The sequence below is a fragment of the Calliphora vicina genome, chromosome 5 (genome assembly GCF_958450345.1).
Source record: "Calliphora vicina chromosome 5, idCalVici1.1, whole genome shotgun sequence".
NCBI lineage: Eukaryota > Metazoa > Arthropoda > Insecta > Diptera > Calliphoridae > Calliphora > Calliphora vicina.
Window position 1 is genome coordinate 77429622 of NC_088784.1, and position 18476 is coordinate 77448097.

Below are 18476 nucleotides of genomic sequence, written 5' to 3' on the forward strand. Positions count from 1 at the left end.
TGCGTAACTCAATCCGAAAACGAAAGTGTTAGAAAATGTGTGCAAAATACATTGTAATTCGAAAAGATTTCCTTTCGAATCGAATTAGGGAGTAACCCCCCAGGATTCCGGGCTTCAGACTTCCGCGGTGGAAATCTGCGAAATCCCCCTTTCAAATAATGCGAAATATCTAGGTATTATCCGGGACTCTAAACTATCATGGAAACTGAATATTCAACACAGGGTTAAGAGGGCAACGTCGGCCTTACACCTGTCGTAAGATGTTTGGTAAAAAATGGGGACTTAGTCCCACCATAGTTAAATGGATGTATACGGATATAGTACGTCCAATTCTTACTAGAAAAAACTATGTCGGGGACCAACTCTATAGAGTCCAGAGATCAGCTTGCATTGGCAAACTAAGAAGGATATTGTTACGAAGTTGCATTAACGATTTGAATTTAACTGTCTGTAACGGCTGCTTGCAACATTCAGCATGTTTATAAACATTTCCATCAGTAAAAACTTCCACTTATGAACATTAACATTAGCTGTTAAAAGCTCTAGATAAAGGTAAAAATGTAACAATATATACAGACGGTTCTGAAATGAGCTTTGGTGTTGCTTCTGGTTCTGATGTTTTCTGTGACGAACTTGGGATAGCGAGACAGACGAATTAGCGAATAAAATTGATCATAATTTTCTTATTTGAGATTATGGCATTCGATATCGAGCAAGAAATTTTGTACATTTTATCATAATTTCGATATCGAAATTATTTTTCGATACGATAGCTCATTCGATCACGAATGCGATAATTTGGCGCCTGCTTTGGATATCTCCAATGCTCAACTTAGATACATGTAGGGTGGCCAAGTTAATGAGGTTCTCTTTAACGAAAAACGAACTATGGAACTGATAATTCGTAATAGAAGGGATATATCAAGGTTGCTGAAAGTATTAAAGAGGTATTTGATGATAAGCAAGCATGAAACTGCCCCTTAACGACCATTGTCGTAGCTGTAAGGATAGTGTAAAGGAGGAAACGAAGGTGAAAAACTTCTCTGCGAATGCCCAGCCTTGAGTGTTAAAAGGCACAGTTTTCTGGACAGCTATATATTAACCAATATTGGTGAGATGTCTGGGATTATTTTAAGCTTACCTCGGGATTTTGTATGCGTATTATTCTATGCTGTATTTTGGGAGCCAATTGACAACTGGCCTGTTCTAAATCATCTAAGGAAGCACGACGTAACATCTAAATAAAAAAAAAACAAATATTTGTAAATATTGCAAAAATAAATGAAATGTCCTCTTACTTTTGAGCAATTCGTGTTGGATAGATCTATTGATTTGGCTTGATGGCCGGCCGATAATTTGCGTATGGGCGAGGGGCCATCCAATTCTAAATTATCTAACATTTGGACCATACTGTGACGGCGGGACAGTGTGACCAAGGACTGTCGATGCTTAGTGTGATGGCCACCTTTGCCGGTACGTAGATTGATTGCTTTAAAATGATTTTGTACTGTTAAACCAAGTTCAGGGCAGGAGTCATCATCCATCTAAGAATAATAAACAAATAATTACATCATATTTACTAACAATTGCATTTCAAAACCTACCAATACTTTAGCATCCTTAAACATAGTGAAGCCATCACAGCCATTATAAATATAACTTTTAATACAGATTTTATATGTCTGTTGCATATTTAAATACTCATCGCCCACTTGCACCAATTGAGAATCGATTCTTTGACCGGGCGGTTTAGTGGGATCAAAGGCAAATATAACGCCAGATACCTAATATTAAAGTTAACAATTATATATGTAAATATTTTTCTATTAGCAAATAAAATCTTACCTGAGGAAATCTTCCTTCAAGTTTTGGATAACTCGATACCGAATTCTCTAAAGCTTCATACAAGCATTTGCCCGTTACTTCTATTAGTATTAATGGATCTCTCATCGGTATTATATTCACCAAATCTTTCATGGTAAATGGACCCGGTGGATGTATTTGATCTGATCTAAATGTACCCGAATTAATTATAACAACATCGGCACCCGTAGCAGCCAGCACTACATCACACACCCAATCACCCAGATTCGTTTCTTGTGTACGAATGGCCGAAAAACGACCATCCAGTTCTACACCAAAGTTTCCCAAAACCTCAGTCATTTTAGCCTCTATTACCTCGGAATATTTAGCCAATTCAGTTTTCAGTTCAACATCTTCCTCATATTTCGCTGTAACATCTACGGCTTGGACATCAATTTTAATACGACCATTCTCATCTCGATCCTTGCCGATAACGATTTTCGAAAATTGTCGAAAATCTGTACCCGATTTTATGATATTTATACCATTCACCACTTTAATTTCGTAAACATGATCGTGACCACCCAAAATGAGATCAATGCCGGGACAATTTTCCGCTAAATTTACATCGTTCGGCGTACGCATGTGAGTGAGAGCGATAATTAATTCACAGCCTTCGTTTCTTAATTCAGTGGATAATTTGTTGCCTGCTTCTACATAATCTATGTATGTGACTTCTTTAGGATCTATGGTTGGTAAGGTTTCAAGCCATTCACGTTCCACTAGACCGATGAGACCAATTGAGATTTGATTATGAAATATAAAATGTGAGATCTTGCCACCACCGAGTGGTCGACCCGTTTCATTGTCCACGACATTCGACATGAGCCACGGGAAGGGGGTCTTTTTTATTAGCTCCACTAATACGTCGAGACCATGATCTGGAAAAGAGGAATAAAATTCATTTATTTTTATTTAATTAAATTTGTTAAAAGTGCCCTTATTATAGGGAAATGTTGATGTAGATGTTTTGAAAATAGTTAAGAGCAAATGGCTGAAAAATAATGGTTAATAAATATAGAATTTCTTAAGTTCTGGTCACACATTTACATTTACACAAATTTAAAAACAGCTGATCTTTATGAAACTTTGTAAAAGGTTTTTAGATTAATTATTTAAGATCTCATTGCTCTTTGAAGGAAATGAAGGGGCTCACTATTATATTTACGTAACAAAAGATGTGCTGATGTAGCTAGATGCCTATATGACGAGACGTGGAAAATTATTAATGAAAGGAAGAAACTTAAACCAGCACAAAAGGAAGAAACTTAAACCAGCACAAAGGCAACACCTTTGAGGAGGGGCTAATCGTGTAGTAAAGTGCAAACCGCATAACGTGTGCAGAACTTATTTGTCATATAATAAAATACATCTGGATGTCAGAGAGCAGCCCTGACGAGCTTAAAGAACACATTCGATTGTAGTTCCGATAGAACAGTAAAACGCAGCTCACATTGCGTCGGTATCCAGTTGGATACCCTACTGTCACCAATAATCAATTTCGCCCTCTCCTGTACGCGGTCGAGAAGCTCCAAAATCGACTTTGAAAACATGGGAGTTGTATTCCATTTTCGGTTCGTAATCCGAGACACTTGAATGCTTCTTTCGACACTTGAAAAATGTATTAAGACCAACGGACATCACATTGTATTTTCAAGACCAAAACATCAAGAACGTCCGATTTCACAATATTTACACCATCCATAAATACAGATGAAGCAACATAGTCTGTCGTTCATTTTTGTGTCAACATTAGGGTTTTTAATTTCCCGACGTTTTTTGATTCCCGGGAATCGGGAAATTTTTTTCTACATTCCCGGGTACCCGGCTATTCCCGAAATATATAATGATACTGTAATTTAGGAATATTATAGCCAAATTTCATATAAAAACTTAGTGTTATAATTATTAAATATCAGAGCTTCGAATTAATAAAATTTGAGCTTTATTCACTAAAATCTTAATCCGTAATTAAAATATGTCAGCATTTTCATTACATAAATCCATTCCTAATATTTAATTTTTTAAATTCATTCCAAAGCCTTTGTTTAAACTGAATTAATTTTAAAGTTAATTAATAACAGAATATATTCAAACTTTGAATGATTAAATTTTTGTTAAATCAAATCATTTACAAAATTAATTGAAAAAATTGACTTAAACCTTTTTTTACTAGATTTTAATTGAAGAACAATTTAATCATTTAATAAATTCTTGAAGCTATTTTGTTATGGATTTGAAGAAGAAATTTAAATAAATTAGAATGATTCAATAAGAAATAAATTCTATAAATAACGAATTCTCATTTTAAATGTTCATACGAAAAACCCCAAATAAATAATAATAATAAGCGGTCTATTATTGCCAAGATATATGCAAAAAACTGTAAAAAAAACTTTTCACTGTTTTTTGGTGAAAAAAACAGAGTTCAATCTTGTTTTCTATGTAATTCCGTTAGTTTTTAATTCCCGGGATTCCCGACTAAAAATACCGGGAATCGGGTATTGAAAAATTGGCAAAATTCCGGGGAAATTTGTACCGGGAATTCCCGGGATAAAAACCCTAGTCAACATACAACACTGAGTCTTGCGAGCGTTGAAATCGACCCTATTCGCATTACCCCATTCAGAGATTGTCACAAGGTCCGGATTAAGGGAATCATTCATGTTTTGCCTCATTGCTTGGTTTATAACTGAATAAATATGAATGGCAAATGTTGCTGTCATCTGCAAAAGAAATTTGACGTAGAAGGTCCTTTATAAAAACAAGTAAGAGAGCTATATTCGGCTGTGCCGAATCTTATATACCCTTCACCAAATTATACTTCAAAATACAAATTTTAAATATTTTTAGGTAAACAAAATTTTTTTTTTCCAGTTGTTTTTTTAATTTTTTGGAAAATTTTTTTTTTCGAATTGTTTTTTTTAATTTTTATTTTTTCAATATAAAAATATTTATCGAAAAAAAACTTGGTGAATAAAAATTCGGGTTTAAAAATATTTTTTTCGATTTTGACCCATTTTAGGTCCAACATATCTTATACGTTGTTGCAAAGGTCTTTTAAATATCTGTCATTATATATCCTTATTGTCCATATTAATGACTTAGTCAAAAATCGAGGTTGTCTTGGTTTTTTCCTTATATCTCAGCCATTTGTGGACCGATTTTCTCCATTTTAAATAGAACCGAGCCGGAAGAATTCCGGAGATATTGATGCATGAATCGTGTATGTAAGTTATTTGGGGGCTTCGGATATATGATTTCAACGCCGCTATCTATAAGGATCCAGAATATACTTTATAGGTTCGGAAAATTATATTGTAGAAATTACAAACGGAATGACAAACTTATATATGTATACCCTTCTCTCGAAGGTGAAGGGTATAATAAGAAATATATATATTTTATAGGGTCGAAAAATTATATTGTGGAAATTACAAACGGAATGACAAACTAATATATACCCTTCTAAAGAAAGTGAACTTTATAAATATATCGATGGACAGATTAGAATGGAGGAAGTTTGTTGAGTACCTAGCTTCTTATAGGAACGAAGGTAATATATATGTATATTTAAGATTTCTATAGCTTGGAGCAGTTGGTCCCTAAATAAAAATTTAATATTTCATATGTAATTTTATTTAACTCACCAAAATCATGATTACCAAAAACCGCACAATGTGTACCAACCGCATTCAGTACCGGCACCATTTGTTCACCCTGGGTAAAAGTACTTACTGCCAATAAACGAAAAATCACATTTAAAATTTGTATTTCCAACTCTTTTAGTCTAAATTAAAAATGAAATTGTACTTACACATGCTGGGCGAAAAGATATCACCACTAAACAGTACCAAAGGATCCTCATCTTGAAATGTTTTAATGGCTGTACAAAATCGAGCCGCACCACCAATGGGTTCCACTTCTGTGGTCACATCTACATTATACACATCGTTGTAATGTAAAATACACAAGGGTTTATCATTCTTATCCGACATTTTCAAAAGTATTTTCGATTTTTCCAATTGCGTTATAACCGAAGTGGAACGATGATAGCCGGCAGTAAAATTATCTTTACGACCACGAGCCCGAGGACTTTGGGGCTGGCTGAGAGAGTGGCGTGTATGCGGTATAAGATCCTGATTTGATAACGATTTTGTATCGTAGGCGGATTCTTGTTTACGGTAAGATGCGTGTGCGATGTAATACGTTTCTTCCAAATCAAAACTGGGGGTAAAATTTGGATTTGTGTTATGTATTTGTGAGACAGCTCGTTTGCCAGCTTCGCGCACTTCAATGGAGGCCTATGAAATAGAAGAGAGGGTTTATTAAATATTTATGTACTATGTATTACAATGTTCATTTTGATCTTTATGCGATTTACTAAGCTTTTTACAACATCGACAACATTGACATCGATCTAGTCTAGAACAAAAATTATAATAAAAATAAGGAACAAGCTAAAGAAATGTTGGCAAATTTTCAATTAAATAAAATATGTAATTAAAAATTTTGAAAAACATACTAATTTTAAGGAATTTATTTTCGAGAAATAAAAAAAAATAATTCAAGTGAGTCAAAAAATCCAATTTCAACTACAAGTACATATAAAGAAAATGTGATTGTGATTTTTATTTATTGAAAAATTACAGTAATTTTTAAAAGTGCAACTCTTGAATACACATCTAACATAAACATAGAATGACAATTAATTAGATGCGAAACTTTTTTTTAACAAAATTTTCAAACACATCTAATTCAAAGTGAACTTTTCTATTTCTTTGTACTCAAAGGTTCGGAAGAATTAATTCTGAATTTAATTTTTAATATCAAATTAAATGTATTCTTTTAATCATTCCATTAAAGCATTCACCAGGAATTAATTCTTTGTCTTAAATCCTGAATACTTCAAAAGTATTGAATTCATTCCTTTGAGAATTAATTCTCTATAGAATAACCTTCTTAATGAATCATTAAATTTTCTGTAATTCAAAGTAATTTTTTTCAATTAATTTTGTAATTGTTTAAAAACAAAACCAAAACATATTGAATTGAGAAACAATATTTTAATTAAATTTGGATTAGATTTGAATCGAAGATTCGAGAGATTAAATTCTTAATTCCATTTTCGAAATAAAAATAATTTTGATCTCTTAACCATTTCGTTAATGAATTCATTATGAATTAATTCAAAGGCTAAATTCCGTTGTATTTCAAATTTATTGAATTTATTCCTTTGAGAATTTATTCTCTATTAGAATTACTTCCTTATTGAATCATTTAAGTTTTCTGTAATTCAAAGCCATTAAAAATGTATTGAATGATTGAATTTTTCAATTCAAATCTATTACAAAAGGGCTTAATTGGTTTATTCAAATAATTTTGTAAATGATTAAAAACAAAACGAAAACAAATTGAATTAAGAAACAATATTTAAATTTAATTTGATTTGATTAATTCTTAATTTCATTTTCGAAATCATAATAAATATTATCTCTTAACCATTTTGTTTATGAATTCATTATGAATTAATTCATTGACTTAATTCCTTTGTACTTCTTTGAATTCATTCCTTATAAAAATAATTCTTCATTTTAATTCTTCAAATTTTCTTGAATTCAAATCCATTACTAAATAACTTTACAAGATTTGAATTAACAAAAACTGAATCATTCTAAGTTTCAGTTATGAATGAATTCTATTTAAATAAAAGCCTTTGAATAGAGCTAAAGAATAAGATGTTGGGAATGGATTGAATTACGATTTTAGTGCAATAATTAACAACATTTTAATCATTCAAACGTTGAATGAATTCCGTTACAAATTAATTCCATTATGAATTGATGAATGAATTCTTTTCAAATAAAACCATGTTAAAAATTCTGAAATTTTTTATTTCTGAATTAAGATATTAGTGAATTAAGCTCAAATTGATTAAAATAATTCGAAGCTCTGGAATTAAAAATAGATGAGGAATTTCAAATTTAAAAAAAGTATAAAAATTAGAATAGTGACCTTTCGAATACAGATAATTATACAAATATTTAAGTGGTTTTGATATTTAAACAAAACTTTAACAAAATAAATATTCAAATTGTTTAACATTAAAGGTTCTGTATTTAAATTTTACACGTTTTTTAACCATTTGCTGGAAGCTTAACTCTTAATAACCCCCTGTCTATACCTAATAAATTTTTATCATGATAAACGTCAAAATGGTTGTCAAAATAAAATATTATCTGGTATAGTCTCCATTTATTAGTATTATTGCTTCGTTATGACAAAATTGTTAGTGCTTTTGCTTAGACAACTTTGTCTTGACAACAAACTTCATTAATTGTTATGATACATATTTGTCAAGTATAGACAGGGAGTAATATGTTATTGCAAAATTGGTACTGAATGAAACAGTTGTTAAAAGGTTTTGAATTTTAAATAAATATTTCTAAATATAATTCAAAATGTTGCTTTGAAATTATTACAGTATTATCCATATTTACAATTTTAGTTAAAACTGAGATAAAAACAATAAATTAAATTGGAATTTTGAATTTTGAATTCGAAAATGATTTTTTCACATATAAAATTCAATTTGGATTAACAGATCATAAACCTAACCCAATTTTCTAGCAAACATTCTGAAATATTTTGTTACATTAAACAAATTAAACACAAAACATGTATTCTACGATCACTTTACTAAGTACACACAAATAATAAATACAAATCAAAATTAAAACCAATTTTTAAATAATTACAACATTTAGATTGAATTTTTTGAATACTTAATTAACAATAAACAACAATCACAGAACAGAAAACAATAAAAACAAAAATTAAAAGAAAAATTAATTTAGTTTTTGAACCTGTTTTAACCATCCAACCACATTACGTAGTCCTTTTGTGACTTCTGTTGCTTCATTTAGAGCCGTCGAACTGTGTTCAACGATATCACCCAATTTTGTTCTCAATTGTCCCGATTGTGATGAAATATCGGCCATGATTAAACTGCTATATATGAATTTGGTCAATGGAAAATTTGTTTTGTTGATATACATATTATGTATTTATATTTTTTGTTTTGTAATTGAAAGAAAATTAATAAATTATAGAAAATTTTGTTAAATGGAAACTGAATACAAAAGGCAACATAAATTAAAATTTAACTGGTTAGATGCAAAATAATATAATAAACCAAAGGATTTGCTATTGAACTAAAATGGTAACTTTAAATTTAAAATTATAATTTGGGGATATTAGATCAGTAGTAATGGGTAGGTAGTAAGATTGAAATTTATTTTAAAATAAAAAAAAATAAGGAACATTTTTACCAAGTTTAAGAGTTTGATTCAGAACCACAATTTCAACATTATTGTACAAAAAACCACTCAAAAATAAATTGTTTTTTGGTGTTTTTCTGAATTAGGCTATAAGTAGTTTAAATAATTTATTTTGCATTTTTCCTTTGAATTGGATGAATTAAATTAGGCATCGATTTATATAATTAAGTACAATTAACAGGCATTGTTTTGGTGTTATTTTTCTTATTCCTACGTTTAATCAAAGCTATCAAAAACTCAAATTGCTGAAATAGAATTATTCAGTGTGAAGTGTGATAAAAATAAAAATTGCTGTAAGAAAAACATGATAATTTGAATTGGTACTTAAAAATCAAGTTGAATTTCCTATATATTTGCATTATCATTAGTTAGACATTTAATTTATTCTGGAAAATCATCGAAAATATCATGATATAAATGTATATCTTTCACCAATGAAAAAAACGTTGACAAATCAATAAACATTCATTGGTTCTAGGGTTGTTAATTGGGAAATTCTCGGGAAATTTCTGGAATTTCTTTATATGTTTTCTTTACAGATAAAACAGATTCTTTGTGAATTGTTGCCAATCGAATGATTCGATTATATCTATAGATTTGTTGGATACTAGCAACAGAAAATCATTTGCTATAGAATAACTACGATTTAAATAACCGAATTTTTGTTAGCCCAACTAAATTTTTCCAGTCAAAACTAATGAAAAATTTGGTCATTTGACTGGATCATTTGATTAGCAAAAAAATCGTTTATCACAATCAAAACTATTTTCTTTAAGTGACAAAAACAGATATTTTTTATTTAAACCAGAAGTTCGACTTGATACAAATAGAAACTTAAATTCTTAAAGAAATTTTTAAGATGCTTAACGTTATATATAGAGAAAATAATAACAATAATAGTCATAGAGAAAATATACATAGAGCGGAAACTAGAAAAATACTCAAGCAAAAAAATTACTTAAACAATTTGCTCTACAAGTGTTGTTTTTCACATAGTTTCTTTTTACTTATACATTCTCACCACTTAGGTTTTTGATAACTGAGTTAGGTCTTTGACAGAAGAGTTTCCGATCTATGTGTATTAATCTATGAATAAAGTTTTAAATTTGTTTATATACATTCTGAATTGAAAAAAACAAAAATAATAACGTATTTTTTTAGATTTAATTTAGTCAGAACTCTTAAATCTTTCAAAAAAACGTTTGGCTTAATTTAGTTTAGTTTGGAAATTGTGTATACAATGTGCACTTCCACTCGGAGACCTTGGGGTTCATTGTGATTCCTTTCAATAGATATACACAGTGAGGAGAAATTATGAATAAAAGAATAGTCCAAAACTGCCTGGTAAAAAGAAAAAGAAAGAAAGATTTCGTTACGGATTTGGAATCGCTGTAGACGTCCATTAAATTGCCACTACTACTGTATCTACATCCCCACACACTCTACAGAAATCCTGTGTGCCATTATCCCATTCACCCTTGAAGGCTCCAATTGAGCAATGACCGGTTATCACTCCTACTAGAATCCTGAGATTATACCTATTAAACTCTATCAGTGTTCTGGTTGCGTTGGCATTCAGTTTTGACAACAATGCCCTGGACACTTTGCAATTCGTCCTACTGCTCCAGAATTGATTTGTATAGTCATGGTTCCATAGTATCATGATCTAGATCAGAACCATGTCTAGCCAGTTCATCTGCTACCTCATGTCCCTGTATGTTGCAGTGCCCTGGTACCCAACACAATCTTACTGAGTAGTGTACCAATAACTCCTCGAGAGCTCTCCTACAGTCCTCCACTAGTCTGGAGTGAATTACATGACATTCCAGAGCCTTTAGTGCCGCTTTCCAGAACGCGAAGATCTCTGCCTGGAAGACGCTGCGCTCGTTAGAGAGTCTATATGAGCGCTTGATATTATTGTCGACCAAATAAACTCCGGCCCCTGTACCAGAGTACATCTTGGTACATTCTCTCTCTTCATTCCCGTTAATTTTGAAATTTTCGAATTTTTTTTTATACAAAATTATTTTATTTTTCAACATAGTTTCCTTTGAACTACGTTTTTTTATCCCTTCAAAAAATTAGATTTCTCGAGGGCATCATAATATGTATGTATTTTTTTGTGATTCAAGAATTTTTATTATGGAAACTGCATATGTGTATAACCCTTGTGCACCCGATTGTTAGCAAAACGCAAGTTTTCTCATATCCAAGTTATCATTCAAAATTTAAACCAATCTGAGATGCCCCAATCTCTCGCACTTTCAATCTTCGATCGTCCAACACCATATCGTTATTTTTTCAATTGTTTCGGGTATAGAGACAGACCGATCGGCTACTTCCGTGCTTGCACGGCCACAACGAAATTCAGTAAACCACATTTTTACCCTTGAAATTGATGGTGCAGAGTTCCCATAGTATTTATTAAGCTAAGCCTTTATTTGAGTGATGGTATTTTTCCGCAAAAAAAAAAGTTTAATGAGCAGACGAAATTCACTTTTTTCCTATTTCTCCTCAAGTCACGAGGTAGTTTGCTATCAATGGCTGTCAAACACAAACTAAATAACGTAGCTTGTACAAATTTTGAAAGGAGTCAACTGACAGATGCCTGTTGACTGGAACAGTGTTGTTCCAAAAGTTGCGGACTTATTGACCCACCTTCGTACTTTTATTAAAACGTTCTGCCTAATTAAATTTGGAAAAATGCGAAATTTTGATTTTAAGAATTATCTAATTCTCGGGAATGAACAGATTTTTACATACATGATTAATACATCAATATCTCCTTAATTCTTCCGGCTATGTTGCTATTTAAAAATCGAGAAAATCGGTCCACAAATGTCTGAGATATAAGGAAAAATACAGGACAACTTCGATTTTTGGCCTATATCTGGATTGGTAAGTCATTAATATAGACAATATGGATATCTAATGATAAATATTTCAAAGATCTTTGCAACGGCGTATATAAAACCATAGTAAGTTGGACCAACAATGGGTCAAAATCGGAAAAAATATTTTTTAAACCGAATTGAAAAACAATTTCCAGAAAATGAAAAAAAAACAACTTTGGAAAACAAAATAATTTTTGTTTACCTAAAAGCATTTAAAATTTTTATTTTGAAGTATAATTTGGTGAAGGGTATATAAGATTCGGCACAGAAGAATATAGCTCTCTTACTTGTTGATAACTATGATTATTGATTGTAACAATTCAAAGACTCCTGAAGATGAAAGTGATTACAGAGTTTAAAAAATTAACGTTATGCATTACGATTTAACTACGAATGGATCTAACCAGTTATATTTTAATTTACAGCAAACTTATCACTATTTAAATAAATAGTTTCTCAAATCATATTTGTTTTACGGTAATTAATAAGATAAATGTAAATAAAAATGTATTGTAGCTGACAATTAACAACTTAAATTAATAAATGTGCTATATTCGTTTTAGATAATGATGAAACTTAGGATCATCTTCTAATTTTGTTAATCGGAAAGACAAATACTCGGAATTTGAATTGAATAAAAAACTGGAATTACACAAAATGAATGCTTTTCAGTTTGTTTCTATTTTCAGAATTTATTATGTTCTTAAATGTTTGTTAAAATTACTTACAATTTTTTTTCGATTCTGAACTATTAATTGAATATTTGGAAAAGTTTCCATTGTGTTATCAACCAATGTATATGAATCAATATAACTGAATATAGCACATATTTGGAAAATCAATACTTAGTATTAGAAGCAAATTTTTTTATGATTTGAGAGATTATATTAGTTCAACAGACTTACATCAACAAGTTTCTCATTTTTAAATTATGTATTATAAAATATTAAATTTTAAAATAGTTTAGCAACAATATTTAAAAATATATCATATTTTTTTATAATTAAAAACACAAGAAACACTTTCTTTAAAGGTTTTCTTTTTCTAAAAATAAAAATAGTAATGTAAATATATTTTTAAAAATATAGGATTTAAAATAAAAAATTACACACAAAAAACCTTGACATTGGTTAAATATGTAGTCTACACACTGACATTGAATTTTGATTGTTTTTGTTCATTGATAGAGTGAATTTTTCTTTAAAAGAAAATCGCACCCGCATTTCAGTGTATTTTAAAAGATTATTTTTCAAATTCATTGTAAAACATTGAAAAGAGCAAAAACCTTTAACAAATTGTTACAATAATATACGAATGTATTAAGTAATTTATTAACGCCAGCCAATAACAATAAATTAACGATAACAAATGTTTATTTTTAAATAAAAATACGCGTATTTTTTTCCTTTAAACAATTATAACCGATAACCCCTTATATGTAGGTTTTTATTTTGTATTTTGTGTAATAATAACAATAATACGAGAATTAAAGAATTGTAATTTTTAAACGCAATCGATGAATTTCAACGATTTGCTGAATGTTTGTGGCTTAATATTGATATTTTTTTTCGTTTTATCTGATAAGTATTTCACATTAATAATGATCAACCACACTCGACCGAATTTAAATAAAAATGTTTTTAGATTATTTCTAACATTTTATATGAATTCACTTTGTGTATTCACTTCGTCAAAAAAATCAAAACAATAACAACGAAATGTCTGAAACATTATTTATGTAAATGAGAATTTTGTCATTGTACAAAACAACAGCAACAACAACAACAACACATTTTTGGCATCAACAAATTAAATGCTAAAATGCAATAAAATTTGTTTATAAAGGGTGTTTTTTTTAAGCCCGTTAGATTTTACGAAAGGGTTAACTGTCAAACAAACTGTTATATTGCGCTCACTTTTTGACATTTATGATATACTCTGGCAAATCATTGCCTTGGTCTCCACATAACAATTTTTATTGCTAAGCTCAAGCAAAAACAGCACAGCGATTGCCTATTGCTTTAGGTGGAGAAAACGGTTGTCACAAATACAAAATTTTCAACCCGAGAAGTTGTATGAAAAACTTTGTGTTTTTACTTTTGGTATTTAAATAATTTAAATGTGTATGCATTAGAGTGCTCCAAAAAAATAAAATTGCGAATTTTGACCGTCCCCCCCTCTAGAATTGTTCTATGTATTGTAGAAACACATTGTGTAAAATATTAGGATGATAGGATAACGTTAACTGGTGGCGCAACGACGCTGAAGTTTTGAGGTGCATTTACAAGGGGAAAATATGCAATTTTTTCAGTTTTTGTAAAAATTTTGCCATTAAGTAATGACTTTTACAATTTAATTTAAAAGAATCAAAATGTACACGTAATTGTCGTTATAATAAGATATAAAAGACAAAAATTGGTGAAAAAATGTTAAAGTTATTAAAAAATCGCCAGGCCATTAACGTGTCTCAGGCCACTAGAACAAGAAATTTATGAACAAAATTAACATATTTTGAGAAATATTAAAATAAAAGCTTATTTTTACTTAAAATATATCCATATTTACTTGTATATGAGTTTTTGTCCTCGTAGGATACCGTTAACCTATTCGCAGGTATGACCAAAAAAATTAAATTTTTTTAACGGCAGTTTCAAAACTCTAATTTCAAATTTTTAAAAATTTTGTTAAACAAATTTCAGAATTTTTTGATCATCACATGGGGATTTATTGACAACATAATAGGGAATAAAAATGTGAAAAAAGTATGTCTATACCTCCTATAGTTTTTCCGTACCTGCGATATAAATTTTGCGATTTTCGAGAAAAACTAATTTTTTGGCCATATTTTGGGGAATGACCAGAATTTCCTTACTGTAATGATTTTTAAGTAAAAGCTATTCAGAATAATATAGTCCAGGTAATTTTAAATATAGTCTGAAAGTTTTACTAAAATCGGAAAACTTTAACCCTTAAATCGTGAATGTCAAAGGTCAATTTTTTCAATATTTGGAATTTCTCATGGAAAGATAGCGAAATATTATATATTTTTGGGCCGATTTTGATGAAACTTACGAAAAATATAAAATGAAGTCTAGTATTCACAATAACAGTACAAAAATGGAAATTAACCCTTAATAGCACTTGGGGTCCAAATGACCCTCAACTTTTAAAATCACGAAAAACACATTCATTTTGACCCCAAGTACTCTTAAGGGTTAATTTCCATTTTTGTACTGTTATTGTGAATACTAGACTTCATTTTATATTTTTCTTAAGTTTCATCAAAATCGGCCCAAAAATATATAATATTTCGCTATCTTTCCATGAGAAATTCCAAATATTGAAAAAATTGACCTTTGACCTTCACGATTTAAGGGTTAAAGTTTTCCGATTTTAGTAAAACTTTCAGACTATATTTAAAATTACCTGGACTATATTATTCTGAATAGCTTTTACATAAAAATCGTTGCAGTAAGGAAATTCTGGTCATTCCCCAAAATATGGCCAAAAAATTAGTTTTTCTCGAAAATCGCAAAATTTATATCGCAGGTACGGAAAAACTATAGGAGGTATAGACATACTTTTTTCACATTTTTATTCCCTATTATGTTGTCAATAAATCCCCATGTGATGATCAAAAAATTCTGAAATTTGTTTAACAAAATTTTTAAAAATTTGAAATTAGAGTTTTGAAACTGCCGTTAAAAAAATTTAATTTTTTTGGTCATACCTGCGAATAGGTTAACGGTATCCTACGAGGACAAAAACTCATATACAAGTAAATATGGATATATTTTAAGTAAAAATAAGCTTTTATTTTAATATTTCTCAAAATATGTTAATTTTGTTCATAAATTTCTTGTTCTAGTGGCCTGAGACACGTTAATGGCCTGGCGATTTTTTAATAACTTTAACATTTTTTCACCAATTTTTGTCTTTTATATCTTATTAGAACGACAATTATATGTACATTTCAATTATTTTAAATTAAATTGTAAAAGTCATTATTTAATGGCAAAATTTTTACAAAAACTGAAAAAATTGCATATTTTCCCCTTGTAAATGCACCTCAAAACTTCAGCGTCGTTGCGCCACCAGTTAACGTTATCCTATCATCCTAATATTTTACACAACGTGTTTCTACAATACATAGAACAATTCTAGAGGGGGGGACGGCCTGTACCTAGAAAGTTTTTTTCGTCCATACAATCTTGGAGCACTCTAGTATGCATTAATCACACCGAATCATATAATGAAGACATTTTGCATTAATGACAGCTTAATGCTTAGCAGTAATTGCCTAACCCGACAATGGTGACCTATATGTGCCGATTTACACCATGATTTGTACGACGTCGTTTTTTCTTAATTCTCGTTTGAAGTTGCTTTTACTCCACCTCTCTTATCAACAAACTCAAAAAATCAAGAGAATTAAGAAAAAAAAACGTCGTAAAAATCCGGGGGTCGATTCTGATTCTGTGAAACGGTGAAATGAAAAGTTTTTCATAGAGTCTCTGATTCTCGTTTAGTGAAAAAATTATAAATAAATTCAAATGTTTTCATATGAAAAGAACAAGTTGAACAAAAACAAGTAAGAGAGCTATCTTACATAAACTTCACCAAATTATACTTCAAAATAAAAATTTTAAATTTATTTTTTTTTGGAATTTTTTAAATTTAAATTTTATTTTTTTTTAATATTTAGAGAAAAAAAATTTTGGTGAAAAAAAAAAAAATTCGGGTTAAAATTTTTTACGATTTTGACCCATTGTAGGTCCAACTTACTATGGTGTTATATACGTCGTTGCAAAGGTCTTTGAAATATCTATCATTAGATATCCATATTGTCTATTAGTAATCCAAAAATCAGCCATTTGTGGACCGATTTTCTCGATTTTAAATAGCAACTGAGCCGGAGGATATTCCGGAGATATTGATGTATGAATCGTGTATGTAAGTTTTTTGGGGGCTTCGGAAAGTTGATTTCAACAGACAGACGGACAGACATACAGGCGGACATGGCTTAATCGACTCGGCTATCTATAAGGAACCAGAATATATAGATATACTTTATAGGGTCGGAAAATTATATTGTGGAAATTACGGATTGACAAACTTATATATACCCCTCTCACGAAGGTGAAGTGTATAAAAATTTAAAGACCGGGAATTGCAATTTGTGTAATTGTGAAATGATAATATGAAAGTTCTTATGAAAACGAAAAGTTTTTTTTTTCATTTCACCGTTTCACAGAACCAGAATCGATCAAATTTATTCTCCGTTATTGCTTTTAAAAAATTTCATGAATTTTAAAATTGATGCATTAAACACATTCAAGACAACAGGCTACACGACTACACGAACACAAATTCTGCTGGTTACAGTTGTAGTCGTGTGGCAGCTACTGAATTATTTTAAAGACGACAGCTACAAAGTAAACAGCTGATTAATAATTCAGTGGTGCCACTTTAATAAAAAATAACCGTACAAAATTCCAAAGTAATTAAGACTGAAACAATTATTTTGAGTAAAAATATATATATGGTTATAATTAATTATGTACCTGTTATTAATTTATTTCAATATGGTTATCAGAAACTTCTCTTAATTAAGTAAAAAAATATATTTTTTTAAGCACTAATTTGATTTACATTTGTTTATTATATTAGCAACACTATTTCTGTTTTGTAGCTGACAAAAATAGAAATTAGCCTAATTCGGCTACATCGGCATGAGTAGTCGTGTGGCCGTGTAGCTGTGCTGTCGTTAAAATAATCGTCTCCATATAAACGTGTGCATTTTATTTTTGACAGATTGAAGTTGGTAGCCTGCTGTCTTGAATGTGTTTAATGCATGAAGGAAAATATCTTAAATTGATTAATAATCTTTGTTTTATTGTCAAAAAAATTAAATTTAAAAAAAAGTTAACTATTTGTGCATTAGACCGGGGTCACCATTTATGAATGTAAAATTTGGTCTACACATCGCAATTGCGGTCTACACATCGCAAATTTTATGGAAGCAAATCCAAATTGAAAATTGCGGCTATAAATATTGCTATGTGGAGATCTAGGATTATGAATAGATTAAGACTTGAACAACATTACCAAATTATTAAAATTTACTTTGAAAATCAGTTGTCCAGATGTGGTTTCAACTGGATGTGCCACACGTTGACCTTATCATTGATTTATTGCAATTAAAATTTGGCGAAAACTTAATTTCGAGAAATGGGCCTCCAAGGTCATGTAATTTGACACCTCTCGATTATTCCCTGTGGAGCCACGTGAAGTCACGATATATTAAGCTGATAAACATTATTCGTGTTATTCGAGACATTCGGCCAGCAATGCTCGAAAAAGTGGCCCAAAAGCACTT

General features: G+C 30.2%; 1 protein-coding gene across 4 annotated transcripts in view; it reads right to left on the minus strand.

Annotated features, from left to right (window-relative positions):
* LOC135961872 (protein 5NUC) overlaps positions 1-18476 on the minus strand; it is a 47464-nt gene that overhangs the window by 2396 nt on the left and 26592 nt on the right. Inside the window, exons 1-8 of one of the 4 annotated variants that reach the window (XM_065513507.1) lie at positions 13003-13142; positions 8730-8871; positions 5681-6167; positions 5514-5600; positions 1846-2744; positions 1605-1784; positions 1299-1544; positions 1142-1237 (exon numbers count right to left, since the gene is read on the minus strand). In XM_065513507.1, coding sequence (XP_065369579.1) covers positions 1142-1237; positions 1299-1544; positions 1605-1784; positions 1846-2744; positions 5514-5600; positions 5681-6167; positions 8730-8871; positions 13003-13019 — 2154 coding nt within the window. In that variant the 5' untranslated portion in view covers positions 13020-13142. Of the gene's footprint in view, positions 1-1141; positions 1238-1298; positions 1545-1604; positions 1785-1845; positions 2745-5513; positions 5601-5680; positions 6168-8729; positions 8875-13002; positions 13143-18476 lie in introns of those variants that run through there. The other 3 variants (XM_065513506.1, XM_065513509.1, XM_065513508.1) reach the window with 3 other exon arrangements.